The sequence below is a fragment of the Mustela nigripes genome, chromosome 6, assembly GCF_022355385.1.
Source record: "Mustela nigripes isolate SB6536 chromosome 6, MUSNIG.SB6536, whole genome shotgun sequence".
Lineage (NCBI taxonomy): Eukaryota > Metazoa > Chordata > Mammalia > Carnivora > Mustelidae > Mustela > Mustela nigripes.
In genome coordinates, this window is record NC_081562.1 from 114,689,159 (window position 1) to 114,713,239 (window position 24,081).

General features: G+C 44.6%; 1 protein-coding gene and 1 long non-coding RNA gene across 3 annotated transcripts in view; one reads left to right on the forward strand and one right to left on the reverse strand.

Moving 5' to 3' along the window:
• Window positions 1–25: 25 nt before the first annotated feature.
• LOC132020044 (uncharacterized) lies at window positions 26–8,007 on the reverse strand. Its single transcript, XR_009404906.1, has 3 exons — window positions 7,958–8,007; window positions 4,371–4,625; window positions 26–1,343 (listed from the first exon to the last, which is right to left on the reverse strand). It is a non-coding gene; the product is annotated as an uncharacterized LOC132020044 (long non-coding RNA).
• Window positions 8,008–8,129: 122 nt separating this feature from the next.
• The window catches only part of TAF3 (TATA-box binding protein associated factor 3), a 170,392-nt gene continuing 154,440 nt past the window's right edge, over window positions 8,130–24,081 (forward strand). Inside the window, exons 1-2 of one of the 2 annotated variants that reach the window (XM_059404061.1) lie at window positions 8,130–8,493; window positions 13,053–13,295. In XM_059404061.1, coding sequence (XP_059260044.1) covers window positions 8,328–8,493; window positions 13,053–13,295 — 409 coding nt within the window. In that variant the 5' untranslated portion in view covers window positions 8,130–8,327. The remainder of the gene's footprint in view (window positions 8,494–13,052; window positions 13,296–24,081) is intronic. The other variant, XM_059404060.1, reaches the window with a different exon arrangement.

Genomic DNA, 24,081 nt, shown 5'->3' on the forward strand with positions numbered 1-24,081 from the left:
TTTCACAATGAGATGTTAAAAGTATCAAAAAATACTGACATGCTACTGCTAAATTTTTTTGGTAAGAAGATAATTTAAGAGCCTCTGCTGATTTCACAGTACCAGACTACCCTTCCAAAGTCCAGAGTATTTGGGGTGGGGAGGAAGGAGGAGGCAACAGGCCACAGGCTAACCCAGGCTTTCATTCTTACGCTCTTTCAAAAAGAACATCCAACCAAATGAAGTAACAATGCTGTAGGAGTCATTTGCTCTTTCTTATCTATTAAGTTTAAACACAGGTGCACCTGGGTGGTTCAGTTCGCTAAGCATCTGCCTTTGGCTCAGGTCATGATCCCAGGGTCCTGGGACCTGGCTCCGAGTTGGGCTTCCTGCTCAGTGGGAGTCTCCTCTCCCTCTCTGTGATCTCCCTTTCACTCACTCTCAAATAAATAAATCTTCAATAAATAAATAAAATTTAAATATCTTTTCCAAGTTTTCCACTGAGAAACCTTTCAGTATAATTCGTTCTATACTCACATTTAGATAACCATTAAGACTGGATGCCCAGCCTGATTATGCACAAGTTAGCCATGCCAATATGTCAGGGTTTTCTTTTTGTTTAAAATAGGAAAATAAGTTTGTTTAAAGGTTTTTATTTTATTTATTTATTTGACAGAGTGAGAGAGGGAACACAAGCAGGGGGAGTGGGAGAGGGAGAAACGGGCTTCCCGCTGAGCAGAGAGCCCAATGCAGGGCTTGATCCCAGGACCCTGAGATCATGACCTGAGCTGAAGGCAGATGCTTAATGACTGACTCACCCAGGATCGCCTAGTTTTTTTGCTTTTATAAATTACAAATGCAATATATAAATTATAAAAGTAATATATAAATTACAAAGACTATGGAACTATAAAAAAATAATAAAAATATATACCCATTCTCAATTTGTATGGTGCTCTTCTAAAAACCATTAAATAAATTCATCTATTTAGAAAGATGTCTTCAAATGCTTTATTATTTTGCCAACTGCTTCCACAAAAATGAATTGAACAGTGAGTAATAGGAAAACTGATGAGCAACCACAAGCCTGTAAGGAACGGTACTGCCTTCCTATAAGAGGGCTGCGGGGGAGAAGCTGGACGGCCCCCAGGGTCCTTCTCTAGCTTCCCTGAGCCTTTGTAAGAGTCACTGGGTGGGTTGATGAATGAGGCTGAGGCATCAGGTGGACACGTACGTGTGTTCAAGGTACCAGATCACCTTCAGGAATGTTAGCAAGGAATGGGGCCGGGGGCGTTTTTTTATCTTCTAAACACGCTGGTCCACCTCCAGTGTCAAGGACAGCAGAATGCTTCTCTGAGGGTGAGCTGCATGTTGTAGACAACACAGCAGGGAGAAAAGCAGGAATGTAAGCACATTGCTGAGTAGAAATCCATGAGACTCAGCATAACAGACTCACAGGTTTGGAACGGGGGACAACAGCTGTGGGGCCTCATGGCGCCAGCCCTCCATTTGTCTCGAGTGTGACTTTCTGCTCCATCAGTGGTCTTATGTCAGGTGTGTCACTCATCTGGGTTTGATCTCATTTCCTGTGTCACTCCCCTCGCTCATATTTTGCTGGAGAAAATCTTCCAGGTAAATAGGTAAACCTTTTAAGACCTTGCAGATCTTAAAATATCTGTTCTATGACTTTTTGTGGCACCTGTGGGATGGAGACCCCGCTCAACCCTTACGGGCGGTATGATCTGGAGCAAGTGACTGATTCCATCGTCTTAACATTGGTAAAGTGAAGATGAAGATAGTAGTTAGTGTGTCGGGTTGTTAGGAAAATCAAATGAACTAATGCTTGCCAAATACTTAGCATCTGATACAGGGTGTGCTGAATAGGAGGTGTTGCCCCCAGTGCACCGGGGCCCCCTCCGCCTGGGCTGGAACCCGCTGGGCACGGGTTCTTTAATCCCAGTACCCAGCACTGCCGTGTCCAGATAATGACTAGGGCTCCTAGAGGGAGTCAGAGCTCTGCTTTCAAGATGATCAGTCCCCCGGTACTGGGTCCTCCTAGTGTGTCAGCAGATGATGTGACACTCGGACAGCAGCTACCCCTTGTCCCCACCGCTGCAGCTCTTGGAGAAGGCTCTTGTCTCCCTGCCACCACGAGCTCACCTCAAATCCATTCTCCCAAAACACCTTCACTGAGAGAAAACACATGTGGTAAAATTCACTGTTTCATTAAAGTGCATTAATTCAGGATTAGTAGAGATAGTTGTGCTCTAAGCCTACAAGCGACTGCAAGACGAATTGTAGAAGGCGTACATTTATCAGGCACTGACTGCCTGCTAGATATGATGCTGTCTACTGGACATTGATCAGTAATTGAGATGAACACTAGCTGCCCTCCTGAACTATACGGCCAAGAACAGAATGATGAGTTTTGTTTAGGGCATCCATCAAACGCTAAATTTGAGTTGATAGACATTCGTCCAGATAGACATTCGTCATTGATAAGATGCAGTTAGTTACACTAGTCTGAACTAGAAAAAATTTTAGGATAAATCATTATTTTAGGGAGTCATCTTTATATAACCATGAAAATTACCAGAGTGAAGCATATAAAAAGAGGACAAATGCTTAAAAAGTAGGCAAAGGTATTAGAGGAGAAAGCAAATATTTGATACAATTGAAAACAGGGTTCTCGGGACGCCTGGGTGGCTCAGTTGATTAAGCAGCTGCCTTCGGCTCAGGTCATGATCCCGGTGTCCTGGGATCGAGTCCCACATCGGGCTCCTTGCTCCGTGGGGAGTCTGCTTCTCCCTCTGACTCTGCCTGCCACTCTGTCTGCCTATGCTCACTCTCGCTCTCGCTCTCTCTCTCTCTGACAAAATAAATAAAAAATCTTAAAAAAAAAAAAAAGAAAAGAAAACAGGGTTCTCAAGTTGGGAAGGAGGGAGATTTAATATGAAATGGGAGGAGGTAAGGAATATAGAATTAGGGGTTTGAATCAGGTATCAGTGTATACTTAAGACATTTGGAATCTTCGTTTTTCTAGCTTTCTCTACTAAAAGGCCCTGAAGCAATGACACCCCAGTAATAATGAAGGTCAGCTAGAGCTCGTATCTTGGTTTCTAAGTAGTGCTCCTCACTGGGAAGAACTGGAGCCCCTTAGAGAGGTGGCTAATTCCTAGTCTAGGGCAGGAAAAAGCATAAGGTGAGCCTGGAAAAATCTGGTGCCACCAACTACAGAAACACCCAGTGAATGACCAAGGTGCGTTAAAAGCATACAGCAACCGGACTGAAAGGGCGTCTGCTGGCCAAACGGTACAATTGAAGCAGCAAAAGAATAATAATGTGAAGAGATTCTAGCCCACTGAATAAAAAAGAATGTCTGACTCCATACTAATAGCATACTAGAAAAAAATGAGACAAGTTTCTAGAACATCTGCTGAGAAAGGTAGAAAGAGATGCTGGGATTAGAAAAATCACCACTTCTTAACCACCAAAGTAATGACTGACTGACTCAGAAAGAGACCAGACATGGAAGCTCATAGAACCAGAGTGGTGAAAGGTTGGGGAGAAGCAGGTCAAATCAACTCAAAGTATCACCTTGTAGATTACATATTAATCTCAAAGTTAAAAAAAAAAAAAAGATACTTCACAATGGAGAGACTGGTTGATACCTAAGGTTTATAAATGACCAAACTTCGTCACTAGCGATGGCACAAAATGACTCTTGCTGTTAACCTGTGTAAGAATATTATTGCCAAAAATGTTTAGCATGAACCTAATCAGGTGAGAAATACTGCAAGACATTCTATAAGATGACTGTCCTTTAAAAAAAAAAAAAAGGAAAACACAATAACAAAACTTAGACTTTGCAAAAATATAATAAAAGACAAAAAAGAAATAAACGAAAGCCCTAAAAAACAACTGGGGGGGGACCTAATCTTATCAAAAAACTCTAGACGTGTCAACGAAATGCAGTGAGTGAATCTTAATTAGATTCTGGATTGAAAAATTATAAAGCTATAAAAGGCATTTGGGGATCATGGGAAGATCTGAATACCCACTGGATCCTGGGTAATGTACTACTGTATCACTCTAGAGTCTGTGTGTGCAACAACGTATTACGGTGTAGTGGAGAGTGATGCTCCTCTTAAACCCTCCCAACAGGACTTAGGGGTGTGTCTCCTCCTGCCCCCTAGCTTCTGGAACTGTGTCAGGACACAGCCATTAGCACTTAACCCTCTTTGGCATTGCCTCAGCTGGAGATTGCCCTGCCCCAGGTCCCAGCCCCCACCCTCCTGGCAGCCCACACCCAACGCCTGCTCAGTGTGGGAATATAAAGCCAGTCCCCCTTGCCGGAACTCAGCAGAGGAGGTCTCCGTTCCCACCTCTACCTTCTTTCCATTCCTGGGTCCTGATCTCAAGAGCACTCCTATGGACTGAGCTCCATCTCAGAAGGCTGCTTCCCAGACAGTCTTGCTTGGATCAATTTGTATCGGAAGGGGTGGAGGCAGCAGATTTTAGGATCTGGGTCACCATCTGGCTGGTCCCAAGGCCCTCAGCACTGGTGGTAGATGGAGCATAAGGTCCTGGCATAAGGTAGATAGTTCCAGAATGTGCAGGTTGTAACACTTTTTACCACTGGCGAACTAGGGCGGTATAAAAAGGAAACAAGCTGGTATGAGGTATCAGTGTTCAGATATTCAAGCAAAGTGGGGACAATAGGACGGTACAACAGTACAGGCAAAAAGGGCTGGGCTTCCCTGCATATCAGTCAGAAGCCATGCACATGAGCTCATGATAAGGGAAGTTAAGGCATGGGGAGGAAGTCACCTGATGAGTTTTAGAGATGGTTCCCAGGACAAGGGTGGGTGAAACAGACAGGTAGCCAATGAGTGGGCTCCTCAAACAAAATCAAACCATTCATGGATAGACAACTAGGTGGCTGAGGACAGTTGCCCCAGTGAGCAGCCATGACTCCTTGCCCAGCATCTGGATCTGAGCCAATTTTCAGACGGAAACTCTTAAGGCTTTAAGAGGAAGAAGTCAACACCAAATGGAGAGAGAATGATTTTTCTCCTCCTCCCACAAAGGAACCAACAGCCATTGACTCAAGTAACCACCCACTGGAGAAAGGAAATACTCAAAATGTACATTTTGAGAATTGCTGAACAAGGGGCAGAGTTGAGACTGAAACCAGAAGATGCAGAGTCATCGTGGGCCTCTGTTAGAGTGAGGGCAGATGAGCCCAGTAATAAATGAAGTACTGGGTCCCTGGTTGATAGACCCAGTCAGTGGTTGATTCCCTGATTTCTTTTTTTTTTCTTTTTTTTTTTAAGGTTTTATTTATTTATTTGACAGGCAAAGATCACAAGTAGGCAGAGAGGCAGGCAGATAGAGAGAAAGGTGGAGGCAGGCTCCCCGCCAAGCAGAGAGCCCGATGTGGGGCTCGATCCCAGGACCCTGAGATCATGACCTGAGCCGAAGGCAGAGGCTTTAACCCACACAGCCACCCAGGTGCCCCGATTCCCTGATTTCTTGATGTGTAGTTACATTAGATATTTAGGGAAGTTGGCACAACTTCCACACAGGTTCCTGAAAAAAGTTTTTGAGATTGGTCCTGCGGCTCAGAGGAGGAAGGGGAAGGGAGAAATTAGTGGCATCCTTAAGGACCCAAAGAATGCAGGGCCAGTGGTCCTCATTGTTTCTCCATGTATCATTGGATAATTGGGCCCCTACAAACATAATTCTCAGTGACCTGCCTGCGAAACTGTCCTTGTCCCCGCAACTCTGGTTCCTCCAGGTTGACAGTTCTAATTTGCAAAAGGGGGAATGCTTTTGGCACGGGACACACAAGAGTCCCATTGAAATATCAGCTACCGGGGCGCCTGGGTGGCTCAGTGAGTTAGGCCGCTGCCTTCGGCTCAGGTCATGATCTCAGGGTCCTGGGATCGAGTTCCGCATCGGGCTCTCTGCTCAGCAGGGAGCCTGCTTCCCTCTCTCTCTCTCTCTCTCTGCCTGCCTCTCCATCTACTTGTGATCTCTCTCTGTCAAATAAATAAATAAAATCTTAAAAAAAAAAAAAAAAGAAATATCAGCTACCATTGCCAGCTGGGCACTTCAGCCAGGGGTCAGCACACAGAAAGAGAAGTCATTATGCAGGCAGGGGTGATTGACCGTGATCGTTAGGAAGCCACGCAGCAGTTACACAGTGGGCAGCAAGGAGACCTGGTCGGCATCCAAGTGGTCTGGTTCAGTGTCTCTTGGTATTCTTTTGCCCCATGTTGATGGACCATGGGTAAATTCAGCAGCCACTGGAGCACTCTCAACCTTCTGCAGGCTGATCTCCATCCCAGACATGACTTCCTGGGGGAACTGAACCTGTGACATATGGTTATGTGTGTGTGTGGGGGGGGGTGTTCTTGCTTTGAGGCGACTCATGCTTAAGTATTTTTCGGTTAAGTGTGATGAAGTTTGCAACTTACTTTCAAACTGTTCTGAAAAAAAAAGTATGTGTGTATACGTATACAGTAAATGTAACAAAGCATTAACAATTGGTGAATCTAGGTGAAGTATATGCCTGTGCTTACACTTTTCTATTTCAACTTTGCTGTAGGTTTGAAATTTTCTGAAATAAAGGATTAAGGAGCTGAACACACACACACACACATGTGTGCACACGTGCGCACACACACACACACACAGGCAAATGAAGAAGGGTCTAATATAGAAATTAGAAGGAGCCTCCAGCCCCGGGGGATAAAAATATATTATATGATTATAAAAAATAAAAAAAATTTAAAAAAAAGAAGGAGCCTCCAGAAATATTGGAGGTACAGCAAAAGAACAAGCTATTGTGAAGTCCAAGATATAAGATAGTTTCAAAATTAAGATAGTGTTCAACACTATCAACTGGCTACAAAATGGTCAAGTAAGGCTAGGACTAAAAGTGTCTAGTGGAGTGTGCTTCCCAAAGGTCCCTGATAATCTTAGGGATACAGGTGTCATTGAAGAAGATATTATAGGCACCCTGCCACCAAGCATCATCTCTGCAGAATTGTCATTTGGCTGAAGCACCACATTTTCAGTTGTACTGTGGTTTTAAGACTCCTAAAAATTGAGTATCTATTATGTTCACAGTTCTGGAATACTCCCTATAGGGAGAACGTAGATCCACTCAGAAACACGATTTATTGAGAAAGGCACATAAACTCAGATACTAAATGCACTGTGCCAAGCAGAAGAACAGAGAAACTGACAGGAAAATACAGAGGAGAGAGAAGAGGGGAAGGAAGGAATAGTCCAGAAGCTTGGGGTGGGGTCAGGGGGCACACGAAAGGGCATACTTAAGAGAGCATTAGATCAGCCATTACAATTGCCTTCAGGCTGGGTAATATTTACAACTCGAGAGATTTATCACAAAGTCCAGATTTCCGGCAATTTCGAGAGATCTGGCACACTTGTCCGGGGCTGGGAGAACAGTTCCCCACTCTCTCAGCCCGCTCCATCGATTTAAGGTACTTGTTTGCCCCCTCAGTAGGCAACTGAGTTTTACTGAACTCAGGGCTGGGATTCAAAAGAGGCGAGTGAGGAGGTATTTAGGGGAAGTGGCTTGGATTCGTAAAAATACTAAATTAAAATGTGATTGATCGCCCGTTCTCTGGTGCTCCCATAAATTTTGCACCGAGGCTCGTGTCTCACTCGCCTGCTTCTAACCTCCGAGTAGCGTGGGCTTGATTTAACCTACACAACCGTAAGCAGCAGCCTAGGCAAGATCAGATCCGATCAGATCCGCATTTGGGGGCACTGAAGTTCCCACGCTCCAAATCCCGCCCCTGAGCTCACAGCCTCTCGGGTTCCCACTTCCCTCTAACACCCGCATTTCAATTTCATATCCTGACTCCCAGTTTGGCCCCTAAGCCACTGACGGTCCCCTCTCCCGTCCCCTCCAAGCGAGCCCACCCGGGAAGGCCCCAAGCACCTGCCTCCTCGGGCGCATCCTCCACCTGCGCTCAGCCCAGCCGTTTCCTGCATCCTCCCAGGCCCGAGAGTCGCTACCGACGCCATCGCTCTGCTCCAACAGGGCGGAGCTTCCTCATTGGCGCGCTCGGCATTCGGCTAGTGCTGCCTCGCCCCGGCGACCGTCCAGCGGGAGGCGGAGCGAGCCCAAAATGGCGGCTCTCAGGCTGGCGCGCTCCGTGCTGCTGGAGCTTTGAGGTGGTCGCCAGGGGTCGGGGGGACGATTTCCCCGCCGCGGGGGCCCTAGAGGATGAATCGAGGGCTCTGCTAAGGTTAGGCGGTGGGGGTGGAGAGAGTGGCAGCAAGGGCTGCGGTGGAGTCCACGGAGCGGGATGTGCGAGAGTTACTCCAGGTCGTTGTTGAGGGTCTCGGTGGCGCAGATCTGCCAGGCGCTGGGCTGGGACTCGGTGCAACTCAGCGCCTGCCACCTCCTCACGGACGTGCTGCAGCGCTATCTGCAGCAGTTGGGACGGGGCTGCCATCGGTACTCTGAGCTGTGTGAGTACCGGGCTGGGTGCGGGAGGGCTGCCTCTGGCCGGTCACGAGTGACACCTCCGGTCTTCCCTTCTCCGTCTCCGCGTCCCCGAGCTGTCCGTCCTTTTCCCCTGCCCAGAGATCGGGCATTTTCCCGGCCTCTGACGCCCCCCGGATTCCACTGCCCCTGGAAACTCCAGTCATCCCTTTGGTGCCTCTTCCTCACCCACTAACTTCCCGCCTCCAGCCGGGACCCCGGTCTCAGCTCGCAGCTCCACACCCTCTCACCTCTTCTCTGGTCGGAAAGAGGCATCGGTCTTTCTCATGGTCTCGTTTTCGCTGCGTGTAGAACCCGCTCCAGAATGCCTTGCAGCCTCTGTTACTTTGGTCCTTTTCCTCCCTTGCCTGCAAACTACTACAACTAGTTGTCACAGGCGCTCCGTCTACCGGCCGTTTCTTACAAGGCTAGCCGTTCTTCAGCTCCTGACAACACATACTCGTTGACAGCTCTGCTCCGTCGGGGACACTGCCTCTTCTTTCTGGATTTGTTCGTTTCGCAGAGAGTATCCCCTGCTTTCTCTTTCCCGAGGCCAGCGTTGTCAGTTTCACTTAGACTCGCTTTCACTTACATCTCCGTTGCTCATCGATTTGCTCCTTGATAGCTCTATGTCGGTGGTGATCAACGTGTAGGGGAGGGAACACAGGCAGCTTACAAGGGTCCCCAGGTCGTCTGGGCTGAAGTGTTTATGATTTTTCAGGGAGTGTCCGGTAGTATCTATAGCTGATGGCATTTAATAATTCGGAATACTTAATAGAAACCACACAGCAGCGCACTAACGTGAAGTAAGTGTGTGTATGTCTATTTATAGGGGGGAACTACCATTCATTGAAATTTCAGGTCGTTACTCCTCAGGTGGGTAAGCTGTAGAACGGAGTGAAGTGTTTCGTAAAATATTTTGCTTCATTAAAGTGGCTCCTGGATTGGAAACTTGAGACCCACAGACACACTTTACATCTTAGGCCCCCAATTCCATTTCAGCTTGCACAGTGCTGCCAAAATAATCTGTCCATAACACACATTTGATCGTGTCATTCTTAAAAAATATTTTAATGTGTACTCCATTGCTTACAGGTTGAAAGGTTCAGCTCTTCAACAGCACATGGTTTTCGTCGTGAGCTTTTTCTTACATCCCGCGGTTCTGCCTTTTCCAAACTACCTGCCTTTTCCAAAACATTGTAAACTATCCATTCCTATACGTGTGGGGTTTCCCAGAGTATCCTTCACCCGCTGGTCTACCCGTAGTACTACTTCTATTTTGAGATTCACTTATTACTTGATTTGGGAAACTCATGTCATCTGTCCTCAGAATTCTGTGCCTATTCCTGTACATAACACCGTGTCTTGTAACTATCTGTGTCTGTTTCTCACCCTTTCCTTTTCTTCTCTCCAGACGATAACTTTATTGTATCAGTACTCTATTAGCACTAGTACAGTGCCATCATATACTAGGCACCCAGGAGATATTTGCTGAGTAGATGAATGAACTGACAACCTACTACAATACTAGCTGTTTAGTCACTTGACTTTTTGAGTTCCAAAATGTGTATTTTTGGAATGCTCGATTTCACTGATCTTTCTGATATAAATACGGCACTGCAAAGTAACTCTCATTCATTATTATCTTGAAAGTACACCACCAGCACACTGCTCTCTTGGCTTTTGCTTCTGTTCCTTCCCTCCCCCCGCTTCATGGTCCCTGAGTATACTGTTGCGGTTGTACACAGTCCAGCTTGTGTTTTTGCTACCACGTTCCCTAAATAAGGACAGATGTTCTGTGTTTTTAGGTAATGACAATATCCCCTGAATACATAGTTACCTTTCCTGCCTTATACACAGAACCAGAGTATGTGCTGGCACCGCAAGTAACCAGGTGTTCCAGAGTCGAGTAATCATTGCCATGTGTTAATGCTAACCCCTTTTCTAATTACCCAATTTCTGTAGTCCGTTTGCTTGCTTTTAGTAACAATGTGATTATCAGGTTCATGATCATGGTTTTGTGACTTACTGAAAATGCTGGTTCCTGGTATACTTATTAGCTATGGACTATCCTAGTTTTAAGCTCGAATTTTGACCTCAGGTTACCACTGTGCAGTTTTCTATTCTCCTCCTTTAAATCCTTTTTTACTTTTTGACAACATTCACTGAGCACCACTGACAACTGAGCACTGGGACCCCTGGGTGGCACAGTCGGTTAAGCGGCCCACTCTTGATTTTGGCTAAGGTCATGATCTCAGGGTTGTAAAATCAAGCCCAGTGTTAGGCTCTACACTCAGAGCACTCGGTGCAGCATCTGCTTGAGATTCTGTCTCTCTGCCCCTCCCCACTGCTCACACTATAAATAAATAAATAAATAAATAAATAAAATCTTGGAAGGGGGGAAGAACTGAGCACTGTGTTGGAGATATCAGCCCACAGGTTGTGGACAAGGGTGCAGACTGAACAAAATAAACGGATGGTGTTTGCTCCTTCTTGAAAAAATTGCTCTCAAGTTGAAGCAAGTATCAGAAGTTGCCATCAGTACATTTCCCTAAGTAATGATTTGTGAAAGCATTCTGGGCAGGTGTTTCTCGCTGTTTTGGGTCATGTATTAAATACGTGTGTGTGCACTGAAAGTGGGTTCTAAATATTTCAGAATGACTCTCTAGGACTAGTACTTGTGACAAGAATTGCACGATATAGGCAGTAACTGCAAAAGGAAGATGGTAAGGGAGAGATGGCTGTGGGCTGGGGCAGGACGACTTCGTGGGGAAGATGAGGGTTGAATTGGGCTTTGACGCCTGCCTGCATAGACATGGAATGGACGCCAGGCCAGAGAAAAGCATCACCTACGATACCCAAGTAGGACCGATTGTGATGAAGTACCAGTGAGGCGGCCAGCTTGAGCTGTGTGGCCAGTTCATGAGGACGGTGTTACAAGACACGTGAAACAGTGAAATCAGGTTTGGGAGGGACTTAGAGGAAATGAAAGCATGGTCAGAAACACTGTGCTTCTAATCTAAGGAGGGAAACGATGTGATGAAAGTGATCGTCTTAAGAAAATAGTGTCCTTGTTGAGTGCAAGAAGACTCAAGTGAGGACACCTGGAAACTGAACTGGAAGTGATTGTAGGAAGAGAGGGAAAGAAAGAGTTTTGAAATCTTTGGCCAGACATGGGCAGGAGGAGGGGAGAACCAGAGGGTCTTGTGTTGAAATTGGAAAGCATATAGAAGAATTCAAGATGATCATTTATTCTGGACTAAGAGAATACCAGTGCTTTTCCTAGGAATAGAAGAGTCGAAATGCATATCTACAGCATTAAGAGGAAGACTGAATGTCCATTTTATTTATCCCTGCTATTTTCTACATCATGGAAGTAACCCCGACTTGTAGCAAAATTGAGAGACAGCAGAAGTGTTTGAAGTTACAAGTTAGAGTCTCCTGCTTCTTTCCCTCTGCTCTGCAGCTTTCAGCCCCTGAAATTATTAACAGTTGGATGTATAGCCTTCCAGAACTTTTTTATGTGGGCGTGAGCAAGCGTGTGTCTAATTTTTATAAACTTTGGGTTATTTTCATTTTACAGCACGATTTAATTTCAGACATACTGAATTTGAAGTGATCATAGGAAATTTCAGTTAAAAAACAAAACAAAAAACACCATTTTCGTAAAGAGAATTTCACCTTAACTTTGTATCCTTCTATTTCTATCCATTTTTGTATGGTGTCTTCTAATAACATTTAAAATCTGTTCATAAATTATCTCTCTGAGCTAAGTGTTTTCTGTAAATTTTCTTGGATTTAAAAAATTGATTCAGTGGCATAGTGTCCCCTCGTCCACAGGGAATGCGTTCTAAGACCCTCCAGTGGATGCCTAAAAGCACGAGTAGTACCAAACACTCGCCCTTGTGATGAGGCGAAATGACAAAATTCCCACGTGGTGAGGTGAACCGAGGTGACTGATGTAGGCGTGGTGACATAGTGTTAGGCTGCTGTTGACCCTCCGATGATGAGTCAGGACGATCATCTGCTGCTTCACCGCACTGACTGTGGGTCACCAAAACCAGACAGAGTTCAATCTGCGATGGCAGGGGAGGAAGCACTTGAGTTCATTCAACAAATACTTAGAGTGCCACCTGTTTTAGGTTCCAGAGATGCATCCCTGAACCGTGGTGACAATATAATGGACAGCATTCTAGTTGCTTGATTAAAAAAACAGTAGTGGTAATATTTACTGGGCATTTACATTTCGTCAGTCACTGTTCGTTGGTAAACTGCTTCTGATATTTATTCGGTCCTAGCCGACTGTTGTGTGAACGGTCTGCTTGTCGGATCCTTTTTCAACCTGACTTCAGGAAGCGGCTTTCTCATGTTTAAACAGCATGCTGTTTTGTTCAAAGTCTATTAAATTCTTCCCAATAACTCAGTCTTAAGTATGTGGAGCATATTTGATTCTGAGCTACCTGCGAACCTCATACTTCTTAATATTTTAAAAAGTATTCATGGAATTTTCTTAAAATAATTTGCTTGGCTCTTGACTTTGTTTCAGATGGCCGGACAGACCCAATTTTGGATGACGTTGGTGAAGCTTTCCAGCTTATGGGGGTCAGTCTTCATGAACTAGAAGACTATATTCACAATATTGAACCTGTGACTTTCCCACATCAAATTCCTTCATTTCCTGTTAGTAAGAACAATGTCCTTCAATTTCCTCAACCTGGAAGTAAAGATGCAGAGGAAAGAAAAGAATACATTCCTGATTACATGCCACCCATTGTGTCTTCACAAGAAGGTTTGTGATTTTTTTCTTTGTTTTTTACTCCTACATTTGTAACGACTTTAACGCAATTTTAATCTTACTTTTCCTGAATTATATAAAATGATTTGCCAACATACAAATTCTAGACATGCAATCAAAATGTTTTAATGTTGTTTGCAGACTAATCTAACCTTTAAGCCAACAAACTTGGACTGGCATCACCCGGCAGAGCTATGGCACAGCGAAGGTTATGTCAGATGAGGCACCTATTTCCTTTCTAAATTTTCAGGCATCTCTTTCCTTTCTAAATTTTCAATAATAGATGTATTAGGATATTAAATTGATTAGAAAATCTTTGCATCATAAAGGAAAATTGGGGTTGCTGCTTTCCTCTCCTCTTATTGTGAATGTGAGTTAGATGATACTGGAAACAGACAGTGAATAAATATTCACTAGGCACTAGTCATGCAGATTTACCTTCATTTTTTAACGAGGAGTAGAAATATTTATTGTTTGGCCATACGTAATTTTTGATGAAAAAATAATAGCTAATCAGGCGTAGTTGTCAATCAAGGCAGAGTTCCTTCCTCCCTGCGTGATTTTACATGTTGATCATCTAAGTTCACTAAGGTTCTAAAGAGATACATAGTAATTTCTCATCTCTCATGCACATAATATTTTTTCCTTGTAAAGGTGGAAAAGTTGCAGTTCGTTTCCTTTTTACTTGTATGTTTGCACCATTTTACTTCCGCCAGCAATACTCCAAGGTTCCCATTTCTTGTAATCCGTTTCTTATAATCTCCGGTTCCAATTTAATGGCATCTTGGAGCGCTTGGAATAGTTGTACAGTCTGTGTGTCGGTGTTGCCATTTGAAGAACTGGCCCTATGTGGGGAGGGCTGACTGTGTGTTGGCGTCCCCTCCTTGGATACTGCGGATCTTGGGTGCAGGGGGACCCTCCCGTGGAGCGCTGGTGCTGTCCGTGATGAGTCAGGGAGGCAGCACCGTACCCAGGCTTGTTGGTAGCTGTATATGTGTGGAAATTTAGATAGGCAGGTGTCCTAGTTTTCAGAGTTGAGTGGCTTGGGAAGCTGACGTTGCTTCTCAGCTCAGCACTTGCCTGCTATGGGGTCTTGGGGATACTGGCTGAAGCAGGCACTGGTATCACCGAGCGCTTCACACAGAGCGCGCCTTCCGTAAATGTCCTTAAACTGAGTGAAGTGCTATTTGTGAGGTTTTCTCTGTGGAAGTTCGTTGCTTCTTCTTTCCAGGCCTACTTTTGTACTCGTAACAGCAGGACTTGCAAATCCACAGATGTATCTCAGTCATCCCAACTTTCCATGGTACCTGCTTAAAATTCTCTCTCCTCCTCACCACTGATTTTGTTGTTGTTGCTGTTAGCTGTAGCCTGTATCACCTTTGAGGAAATCTTGCTCTTTCTAGCCCCCGTGGGAGGTCCGAAACCCCTCATTCTCTAATGACAGCGTCTTTGACCTTAGAAACCTGTATTTATTACAACTTCTCTAAACACATATTTGTTTATTTTAAAAATAATAACCATTGCATTTCAGTATCAACATTATCAAAGGAGGGTTTTTTGGGCAGAGGCCTGGTTAGTAGCTGGATTGCAGAGAATTCCGTTTTATAGACAGATCATGAATAACAAGCAGGCCAAGAATTTCCTGCTTTGCTCTTGTCCCTCAATGTGATTTAGTAAGCACCGTAGACATCTTCGTGAAAGCAGTGTGAAGTTAGCCCATGATACAGTAGCTGAAAGGCCACTCACAAGGACAAGAAGTACAAAATTTGCAATTGTGCTGAAAAAGCATGAATGGTAATTCAGTGCTGGGACGAACCTTATGGTGTTACAGAGGAGGAAACTGAGGGAGACGCGCTAACGTAAGTAACCAGCATGTCAGCGAGTCTCTGGGTGACGGGTGATGATGAGTCTGAGATCGGTGAATTAGCCGTAAGTTTCACCAGCCAGGAATTCTGTGTGTGATCAGTTGGCATGTTTTTGAACCAAAACTACTATCTTCTCCATTTATAACATTTTAGTCCATTTTCTCTGGGCCTTTTGGAGCTTTCTAAATTTATTTTGTGGTTTGCCTATCTTTCTGTCTCCTCTTCTGCCTCCTGTTTAACAAACTGCTTAATTTTTTTTTCTGGCTTTTTAAAAAATTTGGACTCAGATGGACATTTGATTAATCTTAACCCATGACTCACGCACAAGCTCATCATTGGTCCATGCGTAACCTCCATTTATTCACTTAGAGAGTTTATTGAATCATTTTTAATAATGTGATAAGCCCTGCCAAGCTCCCTACTGAAAACTAAGCTGAGGACTTTGATAGTCATCAGCATTTAACTACTTAGTCCCTCTCATTTTATTTTTATAGCCTCCAAATGCTGCACAAGGAAATTCATGGTTCGCGCTTGTAAATACTGCCCCAGAATCAATATCAGTATGTACTGTAAGATACCAATAACAGAGTATGAAAAACAATTTTGGGATTTTAACACTGACTTCGGTCTGAAATTACTACAGTAATTTTTTGAGTCTCTCTTCTGAATTATTTGAGGCCAAAAAAATCTTATTTCATTTAATTCATTAATATAAATTATAAACATTTTGAAAGGAAAATAACATAAGCCACCTTGAACACGTCTTTCTTCAGCTAACGTTACAGATTCCCTCAGGAGCAGAAAGATTGCTGATTCCTAAGGTGTGCACAGGGTCCCGAGGATGCGAGAAGTGATAGTACAATAAGATGCTTATCAGACCTCTTCCTGCTAGTCAGGGAGAAGGTTATAAAATGCAGTCCTTTGGTTACCATTTTTTAATATAGCCTCCCAAGTCAGTGTAATAAATCATTCACAATCTGGAATCTTTTTTCTCCCCCACGGGTACAGCGTGTTAGAAAGTTCCCAGTATTCTGGTTAGTGGTGCAGAGCGCGGTGCGGACGTGCACACCTGTGATCATCCTGCTTGTTCCCCGGCTCCTTCATTTGCTTTTTAATTCCTTAAGAGTCACAGACAGGGCCAGACTTGGGTCATAAAATACAACGAGCGGAGTATGGTCACGAGACTACGCACTTCTCGATGGTTCAGCCGGGTTCGTGTCAGGAGAGCACGAGAAGAGCCTTGTCTGCTCGCAGCACTGTGAGCGCTCTGCCTAGGGCGTAGCAGCAGGTGGCTGTGGAGGAAGCCTGGGCCCCCGGAGCCACTCCGGCGTGACTCAGTGGCTCCCTGAGTTAATCATCTTCCTGGCTTGCTTTGCCTCTCTGAACTCCATAGGCGTCCTCTGTAAGAGGTTTAGTAATCCTGCCGCATGGACGTCCGCGAGCATCGGGTGAGAGCAGCGAGTGAGCCATTCGTGTAGACGTGGACAGAAGAGAAGGGCGAGTGGGCCGTTCGTGTAGATGCGGACGGCGCTTCCCGGAGAGGACGCGGAACCGTGATGTTCGTCCTCACTCGTAAGGAATTTCCTTCTCAGGTGAAACAGTGTACATTTGTGAAGTGAGTCTTCAAGGAGAACTAGACCAGGACGGTGGTGGTCCTAGGCTCGGGCTGCAGGAACACACAGGTGACAGGTGGGCTGGAGCAGTTGCGGCCGAGGAGCACTCAGACGCCCCCCAGGCTCGGGGTGACTTGGGAGAGGACACGGAGGGAATGTTTGCCTGTTGCATCCACTTGTAGGTTTAGACATGAGACCTCTCTGACGATGTTTTATAAACGCGCGTTTTGCTAAGACTGTTCCAGTGCTGATGGCTGGCACCCGGTGTGTTTTATCCAAGAACATTCTCTCCTCCGCTTGCCATACATATTTTCAGATTCACACGCGTAACATATTTTTTGCTCCCTGTTTTGTGGTGCTGAAGAATGTCTGAAAATAGCATATTATGCCAGAGTCATGGTTGGGTTCTGAGGGTGGTCACTGGATCGCTGGTCTGGGAGAGTCTTCTAGGTGGCCTGTTGATTGGCCCAAGCTGTCTGTGTGAGAACAAGAGAAGTAGAAGGCATTTGCTTGGCTTTCCTTACGCTAAGAAACGTACCCACCTAACCTTGCACTTGGTAAAGATACTGTGATGTTTTGGGTTTCTGGTTTTTTTTTTTTTTTTTTTAATTTCTAAATGGACTTTTTCTTTAAAATAGTTTTAGCTTGACCGACAACTTGAGAAGGTAAGTACAGAGTTCCCTTACATGCTAAACTTAGCTTCCTCTATTACTAATCTTACATTAGCATGCTACCTTCATTATAACCAATGAACCAGTATTGATATGTTATTATTTTTTTTTAAGATTTTTTTATTTATTTGACAGAGAGAGATCACAAGTAGGCAGAGAGGCAGACAAAGAGAGAGGAGGAAGCAGGCTCCCCGCTGAGCAGAGAGCCCGATGCGGGGCTCGATCCCAGGACTCTGGGATCATGACCTGAGCCGAAGGCAGAGGCTTTAACCGACTGAGCCACCCAGGCGCCCCTTGATATGTTATTTTAACTAAAATCCATGATCTTTAGTGTTCACCTGATGTCCTTTTCAGGTTCCAGGATCCCAGCCAGGATGCCAATGGTTTTATTATCGTGTCTTCTTGGCTCTTGTGGGCTGTGACTCCTCAGACTCTCCTGGTTTTCGATGACCTTGACAGTTTTAGTTATAGAATGCCCCTCTCCTGAAATTTGATCAGACGGGGCTTACTAGTTTTGGGGAGCAAGGCCACAGAGGGAAAGCTCACGTCATGTCAGGGGTGTGGGCTGTTGGTGCGGTTTACCACTGCCGAGGTTGACCGGGACCGCCTGGTTCAGGTGGTGTCTCCCTTTGAAGTTACTCTCTCCCTCTTCCCCGGGCTGTCCTCTTTGGAAGAAAGTCACCACGAACAGCCCGTGCGGAGTTGGGAGTTAGACGCCCCCTGCTACAGGTGGACTATCTTCGTAAATTAAACTCCTCCGCGGAAGTTCTTTGGAGCTCTTTTGATTTGTCTCTTCTCCTCCCCGGGCTTCCTACTTTCATAATCGAGCCCTTCTGAAAAATAAACATTTACAAGTTTAAAATAACAAAAGTAACAGGAGCGTTGAAAAATAAAACATTGTCCAGGTATATGAAGCATAAAATGAAAGGTCCTCCTCACTTTCCCTACTCTCCCAATTCCCACGAGTAACCTCGTTCAACAGGTATGAATCCTTCGAGATCTTTTCACGTGAGACACTGTGACTTCTGAGTCAAGACTTGGGGTCCACTCCGAAGTCTGCCATTTATTTCTCAAGCTGTGCACTCTGACTTCTACCCACATCCCTTCCTTGGAACGGCACTCACTGTGACCACCAATTCCTACCTAATTGTCTGACCTAAATGAAATTTTTATCCTAACCGCTCTCTTGGGGGAGATGTAGCTTTGTGAATTATTATAAGGCAGATACCTCTTAAATCACATCCTAGTTCACAGAAGCTCCTCCCAAACCCATGTGCCCAGCCACACTCACAGCCCCTTGTCCGTTCCCTCTGAAGTAACCCCATCTGAAGCTCATAGGGGTTACTTCTTGCCTTCAGTTCTATCAGTCAACTGTGTAGCCCCAGCCCCTTTAGCGTAAGCCACCCCCACTTACATAATGACATGTCTTCTAAGTCTCTTTTCCTATGCAGGCCCCCACCTCCCAGCCCAATCCCTGCCTTTTTCTTACCATTTATTTGTTGGGGAATCTGGGTCATTTGACTGGAACGATTGCCCGCAGTGGATTTTGCGGATGGTGTGCTCATAGTGCGGTCCAGTGTGTTTCTGCACATTGGCAGCGAGAATCTCAGGCTGGATGAGGCTCTGGTTTAGTACCTTCGGCAAGATACACGTACTGTCGTGTTCCTTCGTCAGGAGGCGGATACGCATGTCTAGTTTTCACTTTTTTTTTTTTTTTTAAGATTTTATTTATTTATTTGACAGAGAGAAATTACAAGTACACTGAGAGGCAGGCAGAGGGAGAGAGAAGGAAGCAGGCTCCCTGCCGAGCAGAGAGCCCGATGCGGGACTCGATCCCAGGACCCTGAGATCATGACCTGAGCCGAAGGCAGCGGCTTAACCCACTGAGCCACCCAGGCGCCCCTAGTTTTCACTTTTTTGACGTTAGCGGTGTTGACACTTATACTGCATAGATGCATTAATCCCTTGGAGTTGCAAGGTTTTTATTTCATTCTTTCATTAGAATAATTTTCCGACGGTAAAGTGCTCTTTCATTTTGTACCCTCAGTTTTCAAGGTAATGAATTGGTTTTTTATCCATAGGTGATAATTATTTATTAAATATCATTATGAACTTGTAGGTTTAAGCATATTTGATAGGTTTCTTTCCTTACAATATTTACCCTTATTGCAATTCCGATTGTCCCCTCTTTGGCGAGTGGCAGCCTTTTCAGTCTGCTTCTGAATCCTTTTCACATGGCGCTAGTAGTCTTTGATGGCATCCTTGCGGCCTGGTGTATCAAAATGTCGTAGGCTTATCTTGTGTGTTCTTGTCCCACACTTGGAATCCTTTTCCAAGGAGTCCTGGCTTCCAGGGAAATGGCATTTCATGTCCATGATCTGGGCACTCGGGGTACTTGTTAGAACCATTTCTAGGAAGTAAATATTTGTACTCAAAAGTATATGCGCACATGTGTGTGAATGGATAGACCAGGGGCGGGGTGCCTCATGAGTCCGTACGGACATTTCCAATTCAGACTCAGGCCTGTGGGGTTTTTTACTGTTCTGTCAGTAGATACTTTGTCCATAACTAAGAATTCTGGTTCCCAGGCATGAACAGGAGGATATAATTAGATCATCCCATAACCACACTTCCGCTGCATCTGAGATGACACATTCAGTGGTAACACTTTTAACACTGATACTGTTGTCCTTCATGATTACTGGAACAGGCTAAATTTTCTTTTTCCTTTTGCTCTCCTGTTACTCATCCCGATTGTCTGTGATCGCACTATATGCACACCGTCAGCTCATATAGCTACTTTCTTGAGGTCTGTCACCTCATACCTGAGTTTTTCTAATGTTGATTTGTGTTCTTTCATGCCTTTTAGACCATTTCAGAAGAGTCCAGTAGTGTTTTCATCTGTCTTTTTGAGTATGTTTTTCTCATGTACTTTTGTTGTCTGTAGACATGTTGTGCTGGTGTTTAGTCTCCGTTTTCTTAGGGAAGCTGTGTGTGTATGAGTGTAGCTTCAGAACATCTAGAAGGAAGCTCGCAGTGCTCCCTCTCCTGTTCAGTGTGATGCGTAGGACAGGCAGCTTGCTCTCTGAGATTTTCTGTTTTCTTGCTCCACTTGTATTTGGATCTTCTCTCTCTGTGATGCCAGTTTCCCCTTCTGCTTGGTCGTGATGTGGTCCTAACAAGTCTCTTCTCAGTGGGCTCTGTCCTGGGCAGAGCAGTGGCGGGTCAGACGTGAAAGCTCAGGACTGGACTCCTGAGCCTCCGTAGCCCTTGCCTTGGCTTCTGTGCCCACCAACCCCTTTCTGTCCTCATCCTGGAAGAAGTCACACCCATGCAGCTTCTGGGCCACTCTTCACACGTTGGTCCTCGAGGCTTTCAGGGAGCACCTCTTGGCTTTCTGCGGTTCTGCTGTCTCTGGCTAGTCTCCCCGTGGCTTCTGGCCATGTGCCCCACACAGACAGGCCATAATTAGGTTTTTTGGCCCTTGGTGGTCAGCCCTCACCCCTCGTATTTTGCTGTCACTGCGTGAACTCTGTCCCCTCATTATGTTGCTATATTTTTATGTGGCAGTTTGGGAAGATCCCAGAAGTACTTTGCCACACCTGCCACTTTTCTTCCCAGGATTCCCTTCATTGAACCTTTTTGCTGAATGTCTCACTGTTGGGCACTTCTTTTTCTTCAGAGACAAAATACTCCTTAATTAATTCTCTGTGCCTTTCATGGGCTCATTTTCATGACTTTTCTGCCTCTAAACTGTGGCTGCTTCTAAAATTTGATTCTGGACCTGTTGCTTTTCTCACTGTATATAGTTTCAGTGGGTGATCGAATCTACTTTCATGGTTTCAAGAACCAGCTGTATAGAAGACTCCCCAGACTGCGTCTCCTGTCACGCCTCTCAGACTCTCTATCCTGTTGGCCAGCTATTTATTGGTTTTCTTTTTCTCAGGAACTTACACTGGTCTTGCTCCCTCTTTCAATCCTACATTTATTCTACGTTCCACCTCTTATTGCACAAAACTAAAGTCCTTTCAGGCTGCCTGAGAAGTAAACTCAAGACATGGATCAAGGATGCTGTCCTTAGGGAAATTTCTTCAGAATGTTGTGGAAACTGTCTCAGAAAGTAACCTGCCCGAAGTCCCACAGTTGTTGAGGGGCAGAGAGGTCAAGTCCTAGATGTCTCAGTCTTAGCCTACTGTCCTGTGTACCCTTTATCACCTGGTATTATTCTCAGAATAGAGGTATAAGAAAAGAGAAAGGTTTATCTTGTGACTCTTCAAGTTTTTTTCTTTTCTTTCACACTGACCTCTTGAATACTGGTTACTGGGGAAAAGTCATGTTTTGATAACATCTTATTTGATTCTCTTACTCATGTTACTTTTCTTCCGACTTATTGTCATCCTTTGAAATAGTTTTTATCTAGAGCATAAGGAGTACAGGTTTTTTAAAAATTGGGTCTCTCTGGCTTTGCATTCAAACCAACAAAATTAGCCCTAAGGTAGAGATGTATGCATTTCAAGACAGAGGATAAATGTACCATCATGCTCAGATATAAGAGATCATAACTTATAGTGGACTTGGTCAGAATTCTCTTTCCTACTCAATTTTTTTCCTTTATTCTCTCTGGATTTATAAAAAGAAGAACACATTTCCAATATTACAGAAAGATAGTTTTTATGTTTCTAAACCCACAAAGTAATCATTTCAAGTGTCTTAGAAAAATTAAGTATTTTGATATTTTACTTACTATTTTTCCCTTGCAGGCATCCAGAACCACAACAACAACAAAAAAAGATTTTGTTATTTTTGCCCACAAATTTCAAAATCTCCGGAAATTAAACATCTCTCTTGTCCAGTTACATTTTTCGGAATATTTCCCACACTCATGCGTGTGCACGAGTGCGTGTGCGTGTGTTTTAGGAGCAGGAGGTCTATCAGTCGTGGGGCAATAGATGTTACATGGCTGATAGTCTAATGCTTTTGTTGTAAGTTAGGATTTATTCTGTCTTGCTTTCCTGAATTTGAGTCTTTTCAGGGCAGTAATTGTATTTTCTTTAACTAATTACCTGCCTTAGCTACATAGAGCTTTCTTTTTTCCTGATAAAGCAATATGAAGTGGTTTGCTTCACTTATAGTGCCTATCAGCTGCTCTTGTGCCAGTGGTGCCACAGAGGAATCAAAATCACTTCGTCATTCGTTCACATAGTTGTGGAGAGCCTGCTGTATGCCAGCCATGCTGCGTATTTCTGGAGATACAGAGCTGAACGGAGAAGAAAGGGCCTTCCTAGAATCTGATCTATATGGAGAAAGAGAGATCAGGCTAATATTTACATATGATTTTTATTTATAACATGGGATATCTACCCAGTATTCTATAAGGAGTGAGGGAATCAGTGGATATTTCTAAGAAGCTGGGACAAGCTGCTTAGATTAGTGAATTCTGGTGACAATGAGAAGGATAAACTCAAGAGGGAGGGGCTGTGGGGAGAATGTTGCTAGAGCTGCCTGTAGTCATCCAGGGCAGAGCTGTGGGGCCTGCGTCCTGACTGCGATGAAGAGGAGGGGCTGAGAAAGGGCCGGATTTGAGAGCTACTGCGTGGCTGGGAATCGGTGATAGGTTGTAGAGAATCAGACAGAGAGAAGAGCCAGGGTTTGGGAGACTGTGTGGGTGATCTGAATATCCAGATCGTAAACAGACGGGCCTGATCCGGAGTTGAAACTTAGACTGGATCTCATATCCCTCAGGCAATGGTCTACCATAACCATGTATTTATTTTTGAAAAAGGTATCAGGTGGAGTTCAAGGCTACATAATCCGTCTTGAACCTGAGACTCAGTGCGGACTTTGTTGCTTGTTAAGGGCCGTGGATACACTTGCTTTAAGGAAGCCCAGGTTTACTCATTGTTCCTCTTATTGTTGCTGTTGCTGGTCTACTCACACAGTTTACACTGTGTCAGGCACCATATTGGGGGTACAAAGGCTCTCCTTCCACTGACCTCAGGTGCAGTGAGCATATTTAACCACGACCCTGTTTGTCATTGTAGGACACTGAATTAACATTCATTGAATTCTTAGAACAGAAATTGCTGGAAAACAGCTGACATTAGTGTTTTTGTTGTTGTTGTTGTTTTTTTAATTTAAAGATCAAACATTAAGTTTTAGTTTACGAGGTTAGGACTTTGAGTGCCAAGAATTTCTAACTTTATTTCATTGAAGTATGACAATTTAAAGCCATTGTTTCACTTCCTCCCAAATAGAGTGTGCCTGCTCACTTTTTCTTCTGCCCTGGTTGCCACGTTTATGAAATGGGAATAGTAGCCTCCATCGGATAGTTGTAAATGAATGAGAAAGATGTTATCTGCTATGGTGGATCTTTAATACGGTCTTCTTAGAACCTGCCACATTTACAGTCTGTTCCTGAAGGTCTCAGCACCAAGTATAATGGTTGTCATGCCATGAGATCCAGAAAAAAGACCACGTACAGGTCAGTCAGTGTACACATTTGTGATGTCGTCAGCCCTAGTTCTTTCTAATATGGAAACCCTGACGTGGTGTGTGGAGTGCCGTGGCGTAGAGTAGGCTCAGCTCGTACCTCTTGGGGGGACTTTCCTGCATGCCTGTGAAGTGGGATATT